Raw genomic sequence first — 23038 nt, forward strand, 5'->3', positions numbered from 1 at the left:
ACAGTCTAAAAAAAAGGCAAAAAGTCTCAAATTTTCTTCAAAACAAACAAACAAAAAAAAAACATGAAATCATCACAGACGTGCCAACAGCTGTATTCCCTTTAACCCATTAACCCTATAATGTTACCCTACAATTTAGAGAATATCTGTAAAACCTGGTGACCAGCTACAAGAAACTTCTTACTGCTGTGCTTCCCAACAAGTGTTTCTCCACCAAGTACTAAGTCATGTTTTGCTTGGATATCAAGTACTTATCTACCTCAAAATCTTGCAAATCAATGTATAACTTCTATGTACTGTGTTTTTCTGGATTTTTGGTTGATATTCTGTCTGAGACTGTTAATTTCTTTGGAAGTGTGCAAACTTAAACATTCAGCAGGGGATCAAATCATCATTAACACCATTGCACCCCTTTGTGACCAATTTTACAATAGCAACTCACCAACCACAGTACACACTTTTCCCTAACAATGAGCAGTTGCCAAGCGGTCAGCGTCGGTCTTTCTCACGTAGGTTTTGTAGGTTTCCATTAAACTGTGAGCATACGACAGAGGTGGAAAATCCTCTTTCTGAGGAGTGTAAACTGAGGAACCATACTGTTCTTTTAACATGATGTAATTAGAAAGAAAAACTGTCAAAAGTGCATAAAAAAGCTCCCAACCTTGCAGCAGTGATGTTTTATTTTCATTATAAATTACATAATTATAGTACATTTTTGATGGTTGTGACGCAACTGATTCAAAATTCATCTGAAGTCCTCACGTACACACAAGTAATATTCATGCAGACAGCAGCAGCGTTTTACTCATAATACAGTAAAATGTTAAATTTAGTAAAAATACACATTTAGTATTTGTATTATATAGCAGACTCCTATAAACGGCTGAGTGCAGATGAACTTTTCAACCCAGGAATGATCAGTGCTAACTAAGAGAGCTGTCTTTGTATTTTCTGACCATTGTGAAGTTAGTTTAAATGATGACAGAGAGTAAGTAGTTTAAAGGGCTCAAATAGGAGTCATTGAGACTAATTACTTCTTACTCAGGCTGAAAATTCCTGATAGAAAGAAGTGGCTCTCTCAAGGTCTCGGCTCTGTTCTCTGCACACATCTTCAGTGCCATGGGAAAAGCCCATCTCTTTTTTTTGCCCTTCAATTGGTAGTCCTTTACAATGTTGCTCATTATTTGCAGTTTGGTGCATTAGTGCTTGATATTAATGATGATTCTAGATGAATGCTGAGTGATTCAAGCTTCAGGTTAAACTCAAAGCTGAGGGTCCTTGTTTAAAGACTGTTTGAAATATTAGCTTCTTTTGATGTACTTCCTTTATCAACTCAAACTCAAATTTAAGCTGGTTAAATGAGCTCCACAACTTTTGCAAAACAACATTCAAATATATCGTGGGTGGCTGTAGCTCAGGAGGTAGAGCGGGTCACCTACTGATTGGAAGGTCAGCAGTTCAAATCCTGGCTACACCAGGCTGCATGCCAATGTATCCTTGGGCAAGATACTTAACCCCAAGTTGCTCTCTGACGCAAGCATTGGAGTGTGAATGTTAGGTAATAAAAAGCACTTAGCTTAGATAATCATGGGTGTGGATGGGGTAAATGTGTTGTATAAGTGCTTTGAGTGCTCAGAGTAGAAAAGCACTATATAAGAGCTAGTCCATTTATTTATGCTCTAAACAGTGGACAGGCCATCAGTGAGCAATCTAGAGTTGTTTTTATAAAATAATAGATATTTCCTTTAAAATAAATTCTCATATATTAATTTCAGCATATATGTTTTATGTTGAAACCCTTTCCATTTAGGTGTTCCAAATAAAGAACTGTTCTATAAGTTATCACACTTTTTGAACCTTTATCATGAAACAAATATGCCTTAAACTCACAATCATAACTCTATTTCATATTTTGATGGGACAGAATGAGTGTGCAATACATTCCTCTCCGCGTGCTGTACTTTGTTGTAATTCACTTTGCCTCTCTGTGACTCTTGGTTCTTTTTGCAGCTCTTTGAGATCAGAGTGCCAATCACCCAAGGGACCAAACCAGTGACCATCAGTGTGGCCAACCACACCCAGTGCAGCTGCCTGTCCAAACTGGATATCTACAAGCAAGTACACAGCATCATCAGAAGGGCTTTGCCTGAGTAAGTGTTTCAGTTTCACTGTACCTGCACACACCCACATGCACACGCGCACACACATTCACACACACACACTTCATAGCCTTAAATTAAGTCTTTAAAATTGACTGTTTTACAATAAATTGTAGACACCTATGTTTCTTTTTTGACTGTCACCACACACCAAGACGTGTGTGTGTGGGTGTGTGTGTTGTGGGATTTTGCAGCAGAGGTGTTCACAGTGGCAGCAGAAAGCTGTGTTGGTCTGTTGTTACCGTGTTTCCTGTGCTGTGTGTATATACAGCAGATGTTACTTTGGGAAACTTGCATGTGTCCAATCACATGCAGACTGTCACGGTTGTCATTGATGTGTCTCTGAATGACATTAGCATAGAAGTGGCAGAATGGCACAGGAGCCTAACTGGAATCCAGCATCAGGTAAAACTTTGCTGTGAGCCAGCAAAGCAGTCCAAAACAACGAAACCACATGTACCCAGAGGGGTATGTTAGTCAACATGAACTGAACCAAAATAATGTAGTCAAGTGATATTTATTTGAATAGCACATTTAAAACGCAACATAAGTTGAGCTGCAATTGCTTTCCATTGATTTAGCATACAAAGGTCTAATAGTATGGTTGGAACTGTGGCCTATGTTAGTCTGAAGTAGACTTTGAGTGGTCAGCAAGATTAGAGAAGAGCCAGAAAATGCCATTCCATTCCAAATAACTGTGAGAAAACAAAATCACATAATTACATTGACATCACCTAACACTATTACCCTGGCTTAAATAATTATCAGCTGGTGACGTGGGATGATACGTAAGATGGCGCCGGTGTGTGTGGCTGCTCGTCTGTCATTCTCATGTTTGTTTGTGTTTATATTGTTTTTAACCTATGTCATTTATGGAACTGAGTCTCTGCTGGTGTATGATCGCCGAACACTACTGGACCTCCAACCTTCGGTCCAGGACATGGTGATATTTGGTGTTGGTGGACAGCAATCCTTGCCCCCGTTTCTGTCGGAGATTCCGAGTCATCTGTGGCGGGTTCCTGCGCTGCCTTCCCGGCGGAGACGTCATCGTCGTCGCGGAAGAAGAAGCGGCCGGCTGGTGAAGCTGAAATTTTACCTGACGCACTCTTCTGCTTCTACCCGATCGGTGCATGGATCGTTTCTAGGATCTCGTGTGCCTCGGCGTTTCCTGGATCCCGTTGATGCCTGTTTGGTGCCCATTGTCGGCTTTGAAGCCCTTCGGCCCCGCCGCCCATGCCCTCTCCGGCTCAACATGCGCCGACAATGTCTCCGAAACCTGAGACCGCTGTGCCGGGTTTCCCGACTTGTTGGAGCCCATGCTCCAGTTCCTGTCAGGATTGGCCTGGTAAATGCCAGGTCGCTGGCGAATAAAACTTTTATTCTTCGGGACTTTTTTAGTTCCCGTAACCTGGATCTTCTGTTTGTGACTGAGACGTGGCTGAGTGTTGGTGAGTCCAGTGCTCTGTCTGAGCTTTTACCAGAGGATTGTTGTTATTTTAACTCACCGCGGGCTTCAGGGAGGGGCGGAGGCACAGCGACTGTTTACAAACAGGACTACAAATGTAAGCAGTGCTTTCTACAGTCGTCATTCTCCAGCTTTGAGTTTACCTCGTTTGAGATGAGGCACATTAACCCGGTTTTCTGCGCTGTGGTTTACCGGCCCCCCAAATACAACAAAAACTTCATAAATGACTTCTCTGATTTTCTAGCAGGGATTATACCTAATTATGAATATGTTCTTATTGTTGGAGATTTTAATATACATGTGTGTTGTCCTGATAAGCCACTGGTAAAGGACTTTTTAAGCCTTCTTGACTCTTTTAACCTGGTACAGGCCGTACCCGGCCCTACACATGAGCACGGACACACACTGGACCTGGTTCTTTCCTGCGGTCTGCCTGTGACTAACCTGGAAATCTGTGACTCTGTATTCTCGGATCATCTGCCTGTGTTATTCACTGTTAGTTTGACACGTACTGCAGTTAAAACTCGCGCTCCTGTTCGGCGCTGTCGGGTTATTAACCCGTCCACTGCCGCTCAGTTTTCTACTGCTTTTTTTCACCTCTGTGGTTCGTTTGACTTTCTCTCCTCTGATATAGAAGAGCTTATTTCTTGGCTCTACTCTTCCTGTCAAACCATCCTGGACTCGGTGGCTCCATTAAAAACCAGGCAGCCAAAGACTAAACCTGAGCCGTGGTTTAATGACAGAACTCGTGCTGTGAGGAGGGAATGTCGCCGAGCTGAACGAAGGTGGAAAAAAGATAAACTGCAGGTGACTCTTCAAATTTTAAAAGACTGCTGGCGTCACTACCAGAGCACGGTTAAAGAGGCAAAAAGGGAATACTTTGCAAAAATTATTTCCTCCAACAGCCATAACCCACGGGTTTTGTTTAACACTATTAACTCTGTGCTTAATGCTCCCCAGAATGCCTGTTTGGAAGCTTCTCCTGATACGTGCAATAATTTTCTGCGTTTTTTTATTGAAAAGGTTGCTAGTACCAGGGCTCTTATCACAGCTCCTGGTTCTGACCCCTCTGTTTCAGTCCCTTGCTCTGCTGTTTTCACTCAGTTTGAGTCTGTGACTCTCTCACTTTTAGAGGATGTGGTCGGCCATATTAAGCCATCAGGTTCCCCCCATGATCCTGTCCCTCCACGATTTTTTAAAGAAATTTTATCTAGTATAGGGCAGCCTGTTCTTACCATTATAAATAGCAGTCTGTCCTCAGGTGTGGTCCCTGCTATTTTGAAACATGCAGTAGTCCAGCCACTGCTTAAGAAACCTGGTCTTGATCCTGCTGTGCTGGCTAATTATCGGCCTATTTCCAAGCTGCCTTTTCTTTCTAAGGTTTTAGAAAAAATTGTGTACTGTCAGCTGAAACAGTTTTTAGATGAGAATAGCACCCTGGAGGTTTTTCAGTCAGGTTTTAAAACCCTTCATAGCACAGAATCTGCTTTATTAACGGTTTTTAACGACATCCTTCTTGCATGTGATTCTGGGAACCATGTTGTTCTGGTTTTACTTGACCTAACTGCTGCCTTTGATACAGTAGATCACAACATTTTAATATCTCGTTTACACCACTTAGTAGGCATTGGTGGCACTGTTCTTAAATGGTTCAGTTCTTACCTGGCAGAGAGAACTTTTTCTGTGAGCATTCTTGATGCTGAATCATCTGCTGCTTCTCTGCCATGTGGTGTCCCACAGGGCTCAATTCTGGGCCCACTGCTTTTCTCACTGTATTTACTGCCTCTGGGTTCTATCCTCAGAAAACATGGAATCTCATTTCATTGTTATGCTGACGATTGTCAAATTTATTTGCCCTTGAAGAAGAAGGATATCCATTCCATAAAACATCTCCTGGCATGTCTAGGTGATATTAAAGCTTGGTTGGCCTTGAACTTTTTAAATTTTAATGAAAAGAAAACAGAGGTAATGGTGTTTGGACCCAGTGGCTCCTGTGAGTCCTCCTCTGTTGACCTGGGACCCTTGGAGGTATATTTTAAACCCATTATTACTGATCTTGGTTTTAAGGTGGACAGTGATTTTAAATTGGACAGCCAAATCAGAGCTGTGGTTAAGTCCAGTTTTTATCATTTGAAGCAATTGGTATCAGTAAAAGCATTTCTATCTAGGCAGCATTTTGAAACAGTGATCCATGCTTTTATTTTATCTCGACTGGATTACTGTAATTCACTTTATTTTGGAGTCAGTCAGTCGCTACTCTCACGTCTGCAGCTGGTTCAAAATGCTGCTGCACGACTTTTGATGGGAACTCAAAAGAGAGAGCACATGACCTCTGTCCTGGCCTCACTTCACTGGTTGCCTGTACATTTTAGGATTCATTTTAAGATTCTTATGTTTGTTTTTAAATCTTTGCACAATCTTGCCCCGCCTTACCTCTCTGAGCTTCTTCACCCCTACATACCTTGCCGGTCTCTCAGGTCAGCAGACCAGCTGCTCTTGGAGGTACCAAGATCAAGAAGGAAGCTCAGAGGGGACAGGGCTTTCTCTGTTGTTGGTCCTAAGTTATGGAATGACTTGCCTTTGCAGGTTAGAGCGGCCCCTTCACTGTCCACTTTTAAAGTTCGTCTTAAAACCCATCTTTTTTCCTTGGCTTTTAACTCCAGCGGGATCTAGTTTTAAACTGTTTTTTTTTTTTTTTTTTTTTTTTTTTTTAACCTGAAAGAGTTATTAAATTGTTATTTATTTGTGTTTTAATGTACAGCACTTTGTGTCAGCTGTGGTTGTTTTAAAGTGCTTTATAAATAAAGATGGTATGGTATGGTATGGTATGGTGAATGCATGTCTGTCTTCACTGTTTAGTCCAAGTGTCTAATTAGGGCCCGAGCACGAACTGTGCGAAGGCCCTATTGTAATTGCTTCGTTTATTATTATTATTATTATTATTATTATTATTATTATTATTCAGGCAAATGAATTGGCTTTTTGGGGGCTTTATCATATTCAAAAACTCATGAAACTTTGCACATGCATCACACCTGGTGAAAATTTAAGTATTTTAATGGGCTCGGGCAAGGGCGCGCCCAAATGGCTCGCTAGCGCCCCCTAAACTGGAGCCCCACCGCTGTGTTTCACGTACATGAATGAAACTTCATACACATGTATATCATGTCCACGCGCACAAAAAATCCTCTTGGAGCCATGCCCTAAACCCAACAGGAAGTCCGCCATTTTGAATTAATTATGCAAATTTGGCGATTTGCAGCCCTCACACTTTTTCTAATAACTCAGAGGTTTTAGACGTTATCATCTTCATATTTGGTTTGTCTAACCTACACCCCCAGGGGAATCTAAATCTCGAAAATGGTGAGTTTTTGCCAAGGGGGAGGGGTCCTTATGCCCCTTTGAACTTTGATCATTCGCCATGAAATTTTGATTGCCTCTCATTCATACCTACATGATCCAATGTGCATCAAACTTCTCCAGTAGGATGAGGGTGCCCCCCTGAACACATACATATGACAATATTTAATATCAGTCGCAGCGCCACCTAGTGGGAACAGGAAATGTCATATTTTACACTTGGAGGTCCAGCTCCAAGGTGGTTTAGCAGAACCATCTCAAATTTCACCTGGAAAGCCTTAAGAAGTTGGACTTACTGTGTTTTCAAAACTGTGACTTTTTGACAAAAGGGCGTGACCCTTATGGGACGGCAAAGTTCGATGATTCGCCATGAACACAAAAATGGCTGTAACTCAAAGCCAACTTGCCCAATCTGGCTCAAACTTCAGTGGTGTGATACGCATGCTGCCCTGAACACACTCATATGCATAAAGTCCATAAACGTTAGAGCGCCGCCTAGTGGCAGCTCGGAATATCTTAAAATAGCAAGTTTTTTGAGTAGCCCCGGAGCTACGTTTTATCTACATGTATGAAACTGTACATGCTCATGTAACATACTAAGACGTACAAAAAAGTCTCTTGGACCCATACCCCAAACCCTACAGGAAGTCGGCCATCTTCAATTGAAGGTGTCAATTTTTGCGATTTCCACGCCTGCTATTTGAACGAACTTGTCCTAGGGCATTTCACCCAGTGACACCAAATTGGCTCCAGATCATCTACACAAGTAGCCCATCAAAAGTTATTCAGGGTTTTGTAGAATATTGAACGGTGTTGCCATGGCAACCCTCTGAATTTGGACTTTTTTCAATTTCAAATTCACAGAGATTCTAAACATCAGCCCCTGGGCTGTGCTTTCTCTATGTACCTGAAAATGTGCCTGCTGATGTAAAATGCTAACATCTACAAAAAAGTCTCTTGGACCGATAGCCGAAACCCAACAGGAAGTCAGCCACGTTCACTTTAAAGTGTCATTTTTGCAGCATTTTTCGCCTTTTCCAGGCCTTTTTGCCTCAACTCCTCCTAGGGCATTTGACCCAGTGAGACCAAAATGGCTCCAGATCATCCACACAAGTAGCCCATCAAAAGATATTCATGGTTTTGTAGAATATTGAACGGTGTTGCCGTAGCAACCCTCTGAATTTGGACTTTTTTTCCATTTCAGGCCCAGATAGGTTCTAAACATCAGCCCCAGGGCAGTGCTTGGTCTGTGTACCTGAAATCGTGCATGCTGAAGTAACATCCTAAGACGTACAAAAAAGTCTCTTGGACCGATAGCCGAAATCCAACAGGAAGCCTGACATGTTCTAATTAAGGTGTCATTTTTGCAGCATTTTTCACATTTTTCAGGCCTGCTATTTGAATCATCTTCTACTACAGCTTTTCATCCAGTCACACCAAAATGGCTCCAGATCATCTACACAAGTAGCCCATCAAAAGATATTCATGGTTTTGTAGAACATTGAACGGTGTTGCCGTAGCAACCCTCTAAATGTGGGACTTTACTCATATACCACAGTGCACCAAATTGTTACATCTCTGACATACATTGTCCGATGTGCCTCAAACTTCACAGGCTTAATGGGAGGGTAAGGGAGACTGGACACACCCATCTATCAGCTTTGTTTCACACTCATAACGCCACCTAGTGGTGACATGAAATCAGTAGAATACTGATAACCATTATCCTATGATCATTATAATTTCATTGATGGCTGCGGGCATTACATAGAGCATTGTGATACTTTCATTAGTGGGCACTCACCGACGCCACCTAGTGGAAGCGGGACACGAACGACGGGAGGTACAGCTAGCCTGCTGAGCCGTCAGCAGCCGGGTGAGCCCACTACTCTCTCGTCTGCGAGAAACTCAGAGCGCGGCTCGGCTGGAGCGTGCCACGGGTCGACGCGCGGCTTGGCTGGAGCGCGCCACGGGTCGACGCGCGCCGGGTGCGAGGGCCCGCTCATCGCCGCTTGCGGCTTTAATTCTTGTTGTATTTGCTCTTATAGCATGGTTAAAATTGTTTTGATTTAATGAGTATTGTTAATATAGAAAACATATTTTTGCTGGAATATGGATTATCATTTTACTAACCCAGGGTGACAAAAAGCATTTGGATAAAGGAGGCCTCCAAATTAGAGTCAGTAAGACATCTGCTGAAGGGTTTCCATTATGAAACGGGGCTGTAATGATATCCTGACTTCTCCATTTTTCTTCTCTGTGACGGGCCGGTGGCCCAGTGTTCTGTTGGTGACCTTCTCTTTTTGTTGCATGTTTCTGGTTGTATTTAGCTTTCTTGCTGTTTAGTTTCTCAGGTTGTTGTATTGTTGTTTTGTTTGTATTCTGTTGTTCTGCTGTCCCAGTGTCTTGACCCCTTTTTGTATTTAGCATCACTTCCTGTTTTATTTTGGCAGGTCCTGTGTTCACTGTGTTTTGCTTCCTGTGTTATTGGTTTTATTGGTTTCACCTGTTGTTTCCACTTACCCTGATTTCCTAGTGTGTGTGTGCGCGTGTGTGTGTAAGGTCTGTGTTGTTTAGCTCCTTGTTGTGTTCTCGTTTGTGTAGCCTTGCCTGATGGCTTCCTGCTGTGTGTTCTGGTGTAGCTGGCTGCCGCCCAGTTCTGTTTTTTCGGTTTGTTAATAAAGTCTAAGTTAAACATTATTCGAGCCTCGAGGGTCTTGCGTTGGGGTCCTCTGCCCTGCCTGCCACAGCAGAACGTGACAGATCCTGCTGAGAATGAAATCTAAATAGAACTTCGAAGAAGCCCTCAGCATGCGTGTCTGCACAGTTGGAGAGTAATGAGCTGCTCAAACATGGAATGTGAACTTTGGAATGGATCCTAGACCTTAACACTAGATTTAAACTTGGGGAAGTCAGACAGTTAAGAGTATGTGCGCATGTAGTAATATGTGTAATATGATGATGTGACCATAGAGCTATTAACAGAGTGGAAATGAGATCTACTTAGACTTCAAACCCAATAACTGACTTATATTCACTCCGTCAGTATCATCTCAGTGTCTTAACAGCAGATGGTGAGTGTTTTCTGTCTGGAACAAATGTGGAGACACACACATGCACACAAACACAGTGAGGTTAAACACAGGTTATGGCTGCATTATAGAGATTTTCACACCTACAAATCATTCAACAAGTCAGAACACACACACAAGCATGACGCACACAGAGATGTTTTACATTAGGTGAAGTGCAAGAATACACCCTGGCCAACCGCCTGCTTCCCCAGAAAGATTTCTCTCTTTGTATCTTCACCCCCCCCCCCCCCCCCCCCCCGATTACTTTGTATGTGTGCTTATGTATCCAAGCCACTGCAGCTCTAATTGAAACCACGTTGTGTCTTTTCACTGCCAGACTCTTTCACAACTTCAAACAATTTGTCTGTCTGCAAACACACCGCCCGCCGTCTGTCTCTGAGTCCAAGTCAGTGGTTCTCCTAAATATTGTGTTTTAGACCAACTATTTTCACATTGAGATGGTTTATATAACTGACTGTGAGTTTCTATGTGCAGTATTTTCACAGGAAATATATTTCTGTTGGCATTTTGTAGAAATCAAAACTAGGTATCTAATTTCCAGAGTAATTCATGTTTGAGTTTGTTTTCATTTGTGTGAAAGTTTTATTTTAATATTTGTAAACTGTATTTTAATTTACAGCAACAGTATATAGTTACTTATGAGACAATGTATCACAAAGCTCCTACATTAAATGCAGGGGGAGCATCCTTCTAAATGAATACAGTCCCTTACAGCCAGGAAAAGGAACACAAAACATCTGCATATGATGCTTCTTAGTATACTCTGTTATACAACCCCAATTCCAAAAGAGGTGGGATGCAGTGTAAAAATGTAAATCAAAACTGAATGCAATGATTTTCAAATCCCATAAACCCATATTTTATTAACAATAGGACATAGAAAAAATATTCAATTCAATTTTATTTATATAGCGCCAAATCACAACAGTCGCCTCAATGCACTTTGTATTGTAAGATAAAGACTTTATAATAATTACAGAGAAAACCCAACAGTCAGAACGACCCCCCATGAGCAGCACTTGGTGACAGTGGGAAGGAAAAACTCCCTTTAACAGGAAGAAACCTGCAGCAGAACCAGGCTCAGGGAGGGGGGGTCATCTGCTGGGACTGTGTAGGCCACGTGTCAGACTCAAGGCCCGCGGGCCAAATCCGGCCCGTGATGTAATTTCATAAGGCCCGCGAGATGATTAATGGCCAACGGTAAACAGCGTTCCCACCACTTATACTACAGATCCCACAATGCACCGCAAAAGCTGCTGCAGGTCGAGACCTGTGCACTAACCCATTTGTGTTGCCAGTGACTCATTGATCAGTGATCAGCCGACAGCACTTTTTACAGTGACATATAAGCTGTCTGACCCCCAAAAATTATGGGAACTGGAGAAAATCATTAAAGTCCTGTGAGTAGTTTTTTGGCCCATATGCTGTGAGATGTAAAGATTCCCTGAATTCCTCTTCAGCATTGTGTTTAGGTTTCCCTTTGTGTGAGGTATCACTTGTGTAATATCATCTTCTTCCACAGAGCCTTGTGTGTTTCCAGCTACATAATAGAAGCTGAGGACAGAAAAAAATCACAAAACCTGATAAACAGGCCTGTGTACACTGTTAAAATGTATGCAAGTCTAAATTTCTACCATTGCTGATTAATTTTTTTATAATGAACAAGCTAGACACACACACACACACACACACACACACACACACACACACACACACACACACACACACACACACACACAGACACACAACACACACACACCCCACAAAACCAGTAAATGTTCTGGCCTAAACCTGGCTCCTACTGTAAGTATGGTTGTTAACTTCATGAGCTGATAGCTGTGACTAAGCTACCACTTTGGAAGGGCTATCATACCAAAATATCATCTAGAGACATGTAACTTTTCAAAAATTATGCTTAAGTTTTGCCACCCTGAGGTGGACCAAAAAGTGGTCTGGGCCGTGGACTAATCATGCTGGCACTGAGTTCCAGGCTTGGCTCACTGTGTAAAGAGAGCATGATAATACTACCTATCTATTAGTGGCATGTACTTAAACATGGACTTAATGTCAGTCCTGTTGGCCTCTGAAACGATGCTCTGTTTGAGGACTACTGTTAGATAGCGCTAGCAGAAAGGACTGTATAGGTGATATTGGGTGTCTTCCCGGTGTGTCGATCAGAACACTCAGCAGCCCATCACATGCAGTTGTGTACTTTAATCAGGCTTTGGCATATGAACAGCACAGTAACATCAGTAGGCATGCGTGATAGTATGTGTGGTCTGAAAAAGGTTAATAAAGAAATAATATTTACATTAATAAACTCAATAAACAGATAAATCTGAATAAACATCATCAACTTACTAAACATCTGACAACAGGTCAGGAAGTTGCACTATTCTACCTATTTCTCCTACTTCACTACAGTTCTACAGGTATTAGGGCATTCACATTCAAATGTAATGCAACACTACCATCTAGTGGCTACAATGGCTCATAACATGGAGACATGTCGCTACATGCCCCTCGGCAAATGGGTCGGCAAGCCAACCGCTAGCTTACAACTAGTATCACCATAACATGCATGGCACAAGCAAGGTAAACATTCTAACATGTATGTGAGCTGAAGGGTGAAGTCTGCCCACAGTTTACACTGGGAGAAATTGTATTGGAATACAAAGGGAACATTGTTCCTGCTCATCACAGATCGGACTTAACTGTAAGTTTATCACACTACGTCACCTCAGGCTACTCGTAAGTACGACACACAATAAAGAAAAAGGCAGTTAAATGATCACTCACATCCTCAGCAATGACGCACACTACACACATTAAGGTTTTCCCTCATAGTCCACTCCGGCACTCGCCATCCACTGCCGATCTTACTGCTACGTTGCTGCTATACTGCTACTTGGCGCATGCCCAGTAGGTCGGTCTTTCCAACATTGCCGCCCCCAAATTTGAGTCCAAATTTGCTCCCTGGAAAGGCCGACTTACTGTCCATCTTGCTTGTCGGGGTGGTCCTCTTGATCCGTTATCTCTGGGAGCACTACTAAGCGGGTGATAGGTCTGGTGTACACGCGGTCCTTTATCTGTACCTCCACTGTTCTGACTCGTCCATCCGGCCCTGGAAATACATTGACCACTCTCCCAATCTGCCACAATGATCGAGGTAACTGGGGGTCAACCAGCATCACAACCATTCCTACTCTGATGTCTTGCGTGGGACTTTGCCACTTCCCTCTGGTTTGCAGTCCAAGCATGTAGGTTCTTACAAAGGCCGCCCAGAATCTGTCTGCCAGCACTTGTGTGTGTTTCCAGCGTCTCTTACTCAGGAGCTCGGACTTGGGGTACACAACCTGGGGAAGTGAGCCATCAGGCCGCCCCATCAACAAGCAGTTGGGGGTCACAGGATCAAGGTCTGCTATGTCTGCCGAGACATAGCCGAGGGGTTTAGAATTGAGGATGGCCTCAATTTCGATGAGGACTGTCCTTAGGACTTCTTCAGTGACCGCCTCTGAACCGAGGGTGGTATAAAGTGCCCTCTTAGCTGAACGGATCTCCCGCTCCCATACCCCACCAAAATGTGGTGCTGCAGGAGGGTTGTAAAGAAAGCTGATCTGTTGCTTAGCCAGGCGCTGTTGTAGTTCCGGACTGAGCTGATTGAAAGCCTCTCTGAGTTCAGTGTCTCCACCTCGGAAGTTGGTCCCTTGGTCTGAGTACAGTTCCGCAGGTTTCCCACGGCGGGCAATGAATCATCGAAGGGCCATTAGGAAAGCATCACTGTCCATTCCCGCTAGTACCTCCAGATGCACGGCCCTAGTGGTCAAACATTTAAACAAGAGACCCCATCTCTTTTCATTACGCCGTCCTACTTTGACGATGAAGGGACCAAAACAATCTATGCCGGTAGAGTGAAATGCTGGTTTGAACAGCCTGAGGCGTGGAGGTGGAAGATCTACCATCTTCTGGCAGGCTGGTTTGGATCTCCATTTGCAACATTCCAGGCAAGTTCTTTGGTGTCTGCGTACCGCCTCCCTGCCTCTTAGGATCCATACCTTTCGGCGGAGCTCTGCAAACACTCTCTCAGGTCCAGGATGACCAAGTTGGCAGTCATAGTCCTTTATAAGGAGTCTAGTGTTCGGGTGGTTGGAGTCCAAGACAACGGGGTGTACGGTATCCCGATCAAGGTCTTCACTCCGTCTCAACCGGCCTCCAACACGGATAAGTAGGCTGGAGTTGTCAAACTCAGGAGAGAGGCACAATAATCGGCTGGTATGTGGAATGGGTTTACCTGTCTTTAGGAGCTGATAATCCTCTGGGAAACTGTCAATCTGGACTCGCCTCATAGCCAGGATCTCAGCTTCTTTGTAGGTATTAGCTGGAGGCTGTCCCGTCAGACCTGTGGCCCCGTGGAGCTCCTCCGCTATTGCTTCTACTAAGTCCTGCCAACTACGGTGCTTACTTCCATCAGTCCCAGGAGGTGGTGAGGTTATCACTCCACAGAAGGCGGGTTTCCTTAGCTCTGCCTCATAATTGCCGGCGGATTCAGAGGGACTCAATGGCCATTCACTGGGAGGCTGTAGGAGGAACTGTGGGCCCTGTGTCCAGCGGCTGGCTCCAAGTAAGTCTCTCAGGCTCTTACCTCTGGTGCGGTCATCAGCCAGGTTTCTGGCTGAGTCCACATATTGCCATGCCTTCAAATTGGTCAGTTCCTGAATCTCAGCCACTCTGGTGCCCACAAATACCTTGAAGTGGCAGGATTCTAAGTTCAACCAGTGTAGGACTGTGGTGGAATCTGTCCAGTAGGTGACCTCCTGAATTGCTATGGGGAGCTCCTTCATGAGCACCTTTGCCAGCTGAGCTCCGGTTAAAGCTGCACAGAGTTCCAGGCGGGGCACAGAATGCTGCTTCCGCGGGGCTACCCGGGATCTGGCCAGAAGAAAGGACAGGTGCACTTGGCCTGCCAGATCAACTGAACGCAGGTAGGCTACCGAACCATAAGCCTTCTCAGAGGCATCTGAGAAGACATGAATCTCGTGGATCACCTCCGGATGATCCATTGTACTTGGGGTGTAGCACCTAGGTAATTTCATCTGTGGCAAGTACTGAAGTTCAGCTTCCCAAACCTTCCATGCTTGGAGAAGGTGATCAGGGAGTGCAGGGTCATCCCACTCCCTCTGTTTGTCCCACAGCTGCTGGACGATCACCTTTGCCTGGGTGGTGAAAGGAAGGATGATCCCCAGGGGGTCATACTGCATGGCCAAAACCCGGTATATATTCCTCATTGTAGGGGCACCATAAGTCGCCCTTCGGCCCTTGAAGCCTAGGTGATCAGTGTCGCAACACCAGCTCAGACCCAGGGTGGATTCCGTGGCCTCTGGTTTGTCGTGGGAGAGCCACAGTTCCAACTTAGGGGACTTAGCCTCTGGTGGAAGATGGCTAATGACCTCAGGTTGGTTGCTGGCCCACTGCCTGATATCAAACCCGCCAGATGCTAGGAGATCTCTTAGTTTATCAAGGAGATGACGGGCTTCTGTAGCTGAGGGAAAGCTCTGTAGACAGTTGTCCACATAAGTGCACCTCTCCACCGAGAATCTCACATCCTCCTCAGGCCGACTGTGTGACAAAGTGTGCTTCTGGAAAGCAAAGGATGCGCAACAAGGACTGCAAGTGGTCCCAAATGGCAGTACTTGCCACTCGTACACCGCCGGGGGTTCTTCTCTATTCATGTGGCGCCACAGGAACCGTAAAAGAGGCTTGTCTTCCGGCAAGAGTAGCACCTGGTGAAACATACCACGTATGTCTCCACTGATGGCGATGTTGTGCTCCCTAAACCGAAGGAGTACACCCAGGAGAGAGGGACTCTAGGTGGGACCAGGCAGTAACCATTCATTGAGGTTGAGGCCACCGTACTGGAAGGAACAGTTAAACACAATGCGGTCTTTGCCATTGTGGTTGACCATATGATGAGGGATGTACCAACGTTCTCCAGTCGATGTGGTGTCTGAGGGAAGCTTGGTTACCGCGCCTGTGACCACTAACTTATCAATCTCAGCATTGTATGTGGCTGCCTTGACAGGATCTTTGGCCAGGCGTCTTTCCATGCTCCTAAGACCGGGCATCACCGCTTCTTCCGGGGCCTGGAAGCAAGGAAAGTCCTTCTTCCGCAGCAATGGTGTGGCATAGCGAAAGATCCCATTCACCTCAATCCTGGTCGTCTTGGCCTCTAGGAGGTTAAGGGCTTCTTGATCCTCTCGGGATCTGGTGGCCAGCTTCTCACTACGATAGGGTAAGACATCAAGCTGCCACAACCTTTCCACGTTCTTCTTAAGTTCGAGCTCTGCAGGGCTGAGGGAGAGGAAAAGGCACTGTTGTGGTGACAGCTGTCTTTGCACAAGCTGAGTTGGTCCTTGTAGCACCCATCCCAGCCGAGTCTTAATGGCTGCTGGACCCCCAGGTGGTCCAAGACGAACTGGTGCAGTAGGTGCTATGAGGTGGGTGTGGTCTGCCCCAATGAGCAATAAAGGATGGACCCGTTCAAATGGCTGCAGAGGAAGTCCTTTGAGGTGCTTATACTTAGCTAGAACGGTGGCTGGGTAGGAGTGGTCAGTCAGCCCAAGACCGTTAGCTGTAAAGGCTGCGGTAATCTGGAAGGTTGTATGCGGCCGGGATACAGGGGATATCTGGAAGGATACAGAGGAGCCACTAATGGTTTGGACATCTTGGCGAATCGTTCTTAGGGCTAAGCTTTCATCAGTACCTTGAATACCAAGGGTCAGGGCAGCACTGGAGAGAAGGATGGTACATTCTGACCCATCATCCAGCACGGCATAAGTGTCAAGACTCTTTCCTTCGTGATGGAGCAGGACTCTGACAACATTGAGGAGGACTCGTCTGTACTCGTTGGGCTTGTCCAGATATAAGACATCGGTCGCTGAGCTTATCAGGCAGGAATCCTCCCGAGCACTCTTAGAGTTAACCTCATGTAGGATCTGAAGGTGACGGCCCTTACAGATACTGCAGGGTTTCTTCAGTGTGCACTGGGCTGCCTGATGCTTACGTCCGCAGCGCCAACAGCGATGATGCGTCTGGATCCACTCAGACATCTGATCCTTACTGAATGCCTTAAAGGTGGTGCATTGGCTGAGGTAGTGATCCTCTTTGTTGCAGTAGGGACAAAAGGCCTTAGATGAGACTTTCTTGTTGGCTGGCTGATTCAGGTACGAGGAGGCTGGCTTAGGAGCTTGATTCCCCCCTGATTCCTCCACTCCATGCAGAATGGTAGTTGAACGGGTTGGTGGCTTGTGTTCCCACTTCCTATCTCGTCCCTGTCCTCGTTTCTCCGTAGGGGGTATCTCTGAGCTCTGACACCAGGCTTCATACTGGAGCCATTCCGAGAGGTCAAACAGGGTATACATTGTTCCACGTTGGCGACCCATCTGTCTGCGAAACTCCGACCTCATCTCACCTGGCAACTTGCTCAGAAGTCGCTCTACATGCGACCCGCATCGTAGCTCCGCTTCCCCTTGTGGGCCAAGAGTGTTAAGCATGCCAACGAGGGAGCTGATCTGTAAGGCGATTCTCTCAAATGCTCCAGTATCTCCTCGTCGAATACTCGGTGAATCCATCACCTCCGCAATCTTCATGAGAGCCAGTTTATGTGGCTGGCCATACCTCTCATTCAAAGCTGCCATGGTGTCGGTGTAGGGGAACAGAGAGTTGAGGTAGGAATCTGCGATAAGGCGGGCTTCTTCCAACTTCAGGTGATCCATTAGAATCTGATATCGGAATAGCTCTGTAGTATCAGGTGGTAGCAGATTATCCAGAGCTATCTTCAGTCTCATGAACTCACTCGGATCCTTAGACACAAAGTCTGGTAATGTGGGTGTAGGACCACGGTAGGTATATTCTCTAACAGCCGGGACCGTTTTGGACTGCCTGGAAGCTTCGTAGTGAGGTCTGTGAGGCTGAGGCCTCTGTAGGGGCATATACTCCAGTTTGGGTGGACCTATCTGTGGTTGCTGGTGCCCGGAGTGAGTGGGTTCACCAGCATGTGAGGCAAAGGGAGGCCTCTCCGACTGAAGAGTGAAGGAGGAGGTCGGATATACAACAGAAGAGGGGTCATGAGAAGAGGGGAAGGCTCTTTGTTGGCTCACTGATGGTGGGGGCTTACTGGGTGTCAGGGATGCTACCTGGTCTTTCACGATCTGCAACTCACTCAACATCCTTCCCATAAACTCAGATAGTAGCTGGTCCCTGTCTATACTTTCGGATTGTGGCCCGTTGGGATGTGGCGGGTAGGATTGATTAACCGGGCCTGGAGGATCATGGAGCTGAGGTGAACACTGATGCTGTGTTGCAGAGGTTCCGCCAGTAGCAGGTATGTAAGACGGTCGACCTTCCCTGTTTAGGAGGAATGACTGAGGGCTCACTCTTGATGCATAACTAGTTGCAGGATGATCAGGATGGGATTTCTGTCTGCTCTCGGGAACCATAGGCAACCCATACTGACTGACTGCCTCCTGAGGTGCCTGCGAGGGCCCTCTCTCCCATGGCCGATGGTAAGGGGATGACTGCGGTGGCCGACCAGGCTGTGGGAATGGGCTAATAGGGCGGAAACCAAGAGGTTGTGTGTCCACTTCAGGCCCCTCCCCCTTTTGCCCTACCTCTTCCAGGGATGCACTAAATGAGTCCATAATCTCCCACTGACTTTGGCTGATAGGGCTTGAGATTCCAGAGTGTGATGGAGTCACCTTCGCTACTCCCTCCAAATGAGGCTGGTCCATCTGATGGTCGACTAGTGCTTGATCTGCTGTGTGAAGAGAGGCAGGTCGCTCGACGTGTCTGTAGCCTCTAGTCAGATCGTAATCTTGAAGATGGGATGGTGGCTGTACCTGGCGACGTGGCCTGACCACTTCTGGCTGGGAGGTATATGGCTGCATGCTGGAAGGCTGCTTCTCAATCCAGGAAAAGGTGCCCTATCCGGCTCGAAGGACCTCTGTTAGATAGCGCTAGCAGAAAGGACTGTATAGGTGATATTGGGTGTCTTCCCGGTGTGTCGATCAGAACACTCAGCAGCCCATCACATGCAGTTGTGTACTTTAATCAGGCTTTGGCATATGAACAGCACAGTAACATCAGTAGGCATGCGTGATAGTATGTGTGGTCTGAAAAAGGTTAATAAAGAAATAATATTTACATTAATAAACTCAATAAACAGATAAATCTGAATAAACATCATCAACTTACTAAACATCTGACAACAGGTCAGGAAGTTGCACTATTCTACCTATTTCTCCTACTTCACTACAGTTCTACAGGTATTAGGGCATTCACATTCAAATGTAATGCAACACTACCATCTAGTGGCTACAATGGCTCATAACATGGAGACATGTCGCTACATGCCCCTCGGCAAATGGGTCGGCAAGCCAACCGCTAGCTTACAACTAGTATCACCATAACATGCATGGCACAAGCAAGGTAAACATTCTAACATGTATGTGAGCTGAAGGGTGAAGTCTGCCCACAGTTTACACTGGGAGAAATTGTATTGGAATACAAAGGGAACATTGTTCCTGCTCATCACAGATCGGACTTAACTGTAAGTTTATCACACTACGTCACCTACAACTCAGGCTACTCGTAAGTACGACACACAATAAAGAAAAAGGCAGTTAAATGATCACTCACATCCTCAGCAATGACGCACACTACACACATTAAGGTTTTCCCTCATAGTCCACTCCAGCACTCGCCATCCACTGCCGATCTTACTGCTACCTTGCTGCTATACTGCTACTTGGCGCATGCCCAGTAGGTCGGTCTTTCCAACAACTACCCTTGGTTTGGGTCAGAGGATGTCGATGTCACAGATCTTGTGCGCTTGCTCGGCCCTCTTAGGTCGACCTTGACTCGGAGCTCTGCGTGTGATTTTGTGTAATGGAGAGAATACAGACGCTGACCAAACACAAGCTGAGACTCTTCAAAAAGTGGCACCTGTTTGCACTGAAACACCTCAGCACATGACTGAAAGCCAAAGAAATCTGTACTCTTCATCTGTATGACTTCATATGGGCTGTTCCTGCTCGCCCTGAGTAAAACACCCACAGAGGGCAGTGGTGAGAAGAACTCAGATACTGCCATCATCTTTTCAATATGACTGTGCATGTTATCTACCTCCTGTACTGCAGAGGGCCCTGGAGTAGAGTACTTCATTGTAATCTTTTTTATTTGAGGACAGTAAAGGATTGTAAAGGAATGTGCCATGGCAAAAGCCATTATAGAGTTTAGATTCTGTGGCACACAGCTGTCACTCCATGTTACAGTCTCACTGGGATCTGGATGATCACACAAAACGTGTTCAAGTATTTTCGTCACTGTGCTTGCAATGTTGTTACCTCCCCTCCCTGACATCGCCTCTGACCACAAAGTGCCTTCTTAATTTTTGAGCTGTGAGCAGTAAGATTATACAAGTTAAATGTGCGTTGGTAGAAAAATGAGCTAATTTCAGCTCGTGGACATGAAATGAGATTCTGTAACTGAAAACAGACTGTCAGGGTGTCTTTGTTGTACTCTTGATGCATCTTGTCAGCAGTATGCTTCCTTTGCATGTCTTCATCACTTTGGCTTACCAAGTTTTGCTTCCTAGTTATGCTTCAAACTGATCACATCTGTCTTATTTGAACTGTGTGTTAAATATGAATCTATAAAAAGATTCTTGAACAGGTATATTCTCAGTCTCACTGCACTTCAGCCTATACAGATCGGACGTTCTTGAAACATTCAGTGTTGGCTCGAGGTGCTGCCTGTCTGTTGTGGCAGCAATGTGACTCAATCACTGCCCTTTTTATTTATTCATTTGCATGTTATATTTTCATTTCAAAATAAAAATTGCATTCACTTTAATATGCATTGTTTATTTCATATTTATTGTGATGGTCTCAGTGTTAAAATACATTTCATTAGTTTCAAATTCATATTTTTTGTGGATCATTATTTTAATTGTGAGAAGAGACAAGGTGATATTTACAGGTGGGCAGGCTTGAACAGGTGAGGGACGATTAAAATAATCGTCGACTACCAAAATAATCTTCTAGTTATTCTAGTTGCATCCTTCTCCCATATGCTCTTCCAGTGTTGCTCCGTCTCCAGCCTTGGTGGGTGTGCTGTTCTCATATTGTTCCCCTGCCACTGAGAGTATATCTTGGATGGTTAATCATTAATTGATATTAATCTCTGGCTCTCTTCCACAGCATGTCTTTTCTCTCCCCTCAGCCCAACCGGTCGCAGCAGATGACCCCCCCTCCCTGAGCCTGGTTCTGCTGGAGGTTTCTTCCTGTTAAAAGGGAGTTTTTCCTTCCACTGTCACCAAGTGCTGCTCATAGGGGGTCGTTCTGACTGTTGGGTTTCTCTGTATTATTGTAGGGTCTTTACCCACAATACAAAGCGCCTTGAGGCGACAGTTTGTTGTGATTTGGCGCTATATAAATAAAATTGAATTGAATTGAATTGAATTGAATTCTGTGGAGAACATCCAGTTTATTCTTCTGGCTTCTATCTCTCTGGTACACCTCTTTAGGCGGTTAGCCAAGGCTGTGAGTCTTTGCTTGGCAGTCTCTGAGGCCTCAGGGTATGGACAGCCTGTTGTGCTTCTTAGGCACCACCTTCTTCATCACACCTTTCTGCAGCTCTGAGAGCTGGCTAACTTCCCTCTGTGCTGCCTTGATCTTAGCATCTACTTCTCTTTCCATGGAGGGTACTGCTCCTGGTGGCTGTTCATCTTATAGCCAAGCATTTAAATAATTTTTGCACACTTTCTGTAAATCCCATAAACTTCATTTCACTTCTCAAATATCACTGTTTGTCTGCTATATGATATATTTAACTGAAATTGCTGATCTGAACAACCAATGATTTATAAAGGAAAATCGAGAAAATTATCAGGGGTGCCCAAACCTTTTCATACCTCTGTATGCGCTAATGATTGGGTTTACCTGACCACTATTTGTAAATAAATTACAATGAACATTTATGACTGAATATTTTTGAATGTTCAGTCATATTTTCTAAAATTATTCACAAATTCTAGTATTGTATGAGCACAACCGTACTACCCAATAATGTATATTTCAGATTTTTCCTTTTTTTACTCAATGTAGTGAAAATAATAAAGGAAGTGGAAACCAACTTTCAGAGTATGAGGATTAACTAAATATTCTAAATCATTTTGTATCTATCTGTTCAAGGTGCCTATTAGCCAACAGGACGTGTCCTCCTGATCAGACCTGGAGCAGCAGGCAATGTCAGTGCATCAGTGTCGCTGCCAATATGCAGCTCAATCCTCCATCATTGATGCCCCCAAGGCCCACCCAGCAGCACAGCGGTGAGTGAAAAAAAGAATAAGAGAGGAAGAAAAATAACTACAGCTGCTTACAGACACACAGTAGGTCTAATACCAGGAAATTATCCTGTGCTTCCACAAAGTTAAATCTGCAGTATTAATATGCAATATGTGAAATCTAATCACCTAATTCATGTGGAATGGAGTATTTAAGGTTTAAGTCTTCTTAATAAGAGTACTTTTAACTTCTATTCACCTAATACTGCAAGCTGTCCTTGAATTCACCAGCTTTTTAAGCCCAGCTTTGTTCCATGGTGTTCCCCTTTCTACTTTGAGCACTCAAAGCACTTAAACAAAATGCCTCATCCACATCTATTCATTCAAGCACTTCTCTCTAAGCTTAAGTGCTTTCTATCTAACAGTCACACACAGTCACACTCTGATGGACACCTCGGGAGCAAAGGTGTTCATGGATCAAACCACCAACCTTCTGACTGGTCAATGACCTGCTCTACCTCCTGAGCTACAGACACCCCATTTCACGGATATTTTGTTCTGGCCCTGTTAAACATGCTATGTTAGTTTTTATGTATGTCTGTGGAATCTGCTGCACTGA

The 23038-nt window shown here is 44.8% G+C and overlaps 1 protein-coding gene across 1 annotated transcript in view; it reads left to right on the forward strand.

Moving 5' to 3' along the window:
* vegfc (vascular endothelial growth factor c) overlaps positions 1-23038 on the forward strand; it is a 116138-nt gene that overhangs the window by 76691 nt on the left and 16409 nt on the right. The window contains exons 4-5 of the mRNA XM_030724644.1: positions 2011-2150; positions 22328-22464. Of these exons, the coding sequence (XP_030580504.1) occupies positions 2011-2150; positions 22328-22464 (277 nt within the window). The remainder of the gene's footprint in view (positions 1-2010; positions 2151-22327; positions 22465-23038) is intronic.

The sequence above is a fragment of the Archocentrus centrarchus genome, unplaced genomic scaffold (assembly GCF_007364275.1).
Source record: "Archocentrus centrarchus isolate MPI-CPG fArcCen1 unplaced genomic scaffold, fArcCen1 scaffold_38_ctg1, whole genome shotgun sequence".
NCBI classification, from domain to species: Eukaryota; Metazoa; Chordata; class Actinopteri; order Cichliformes; family Cichlidae; genus Archocentrus; species Archocentrus centrarchus.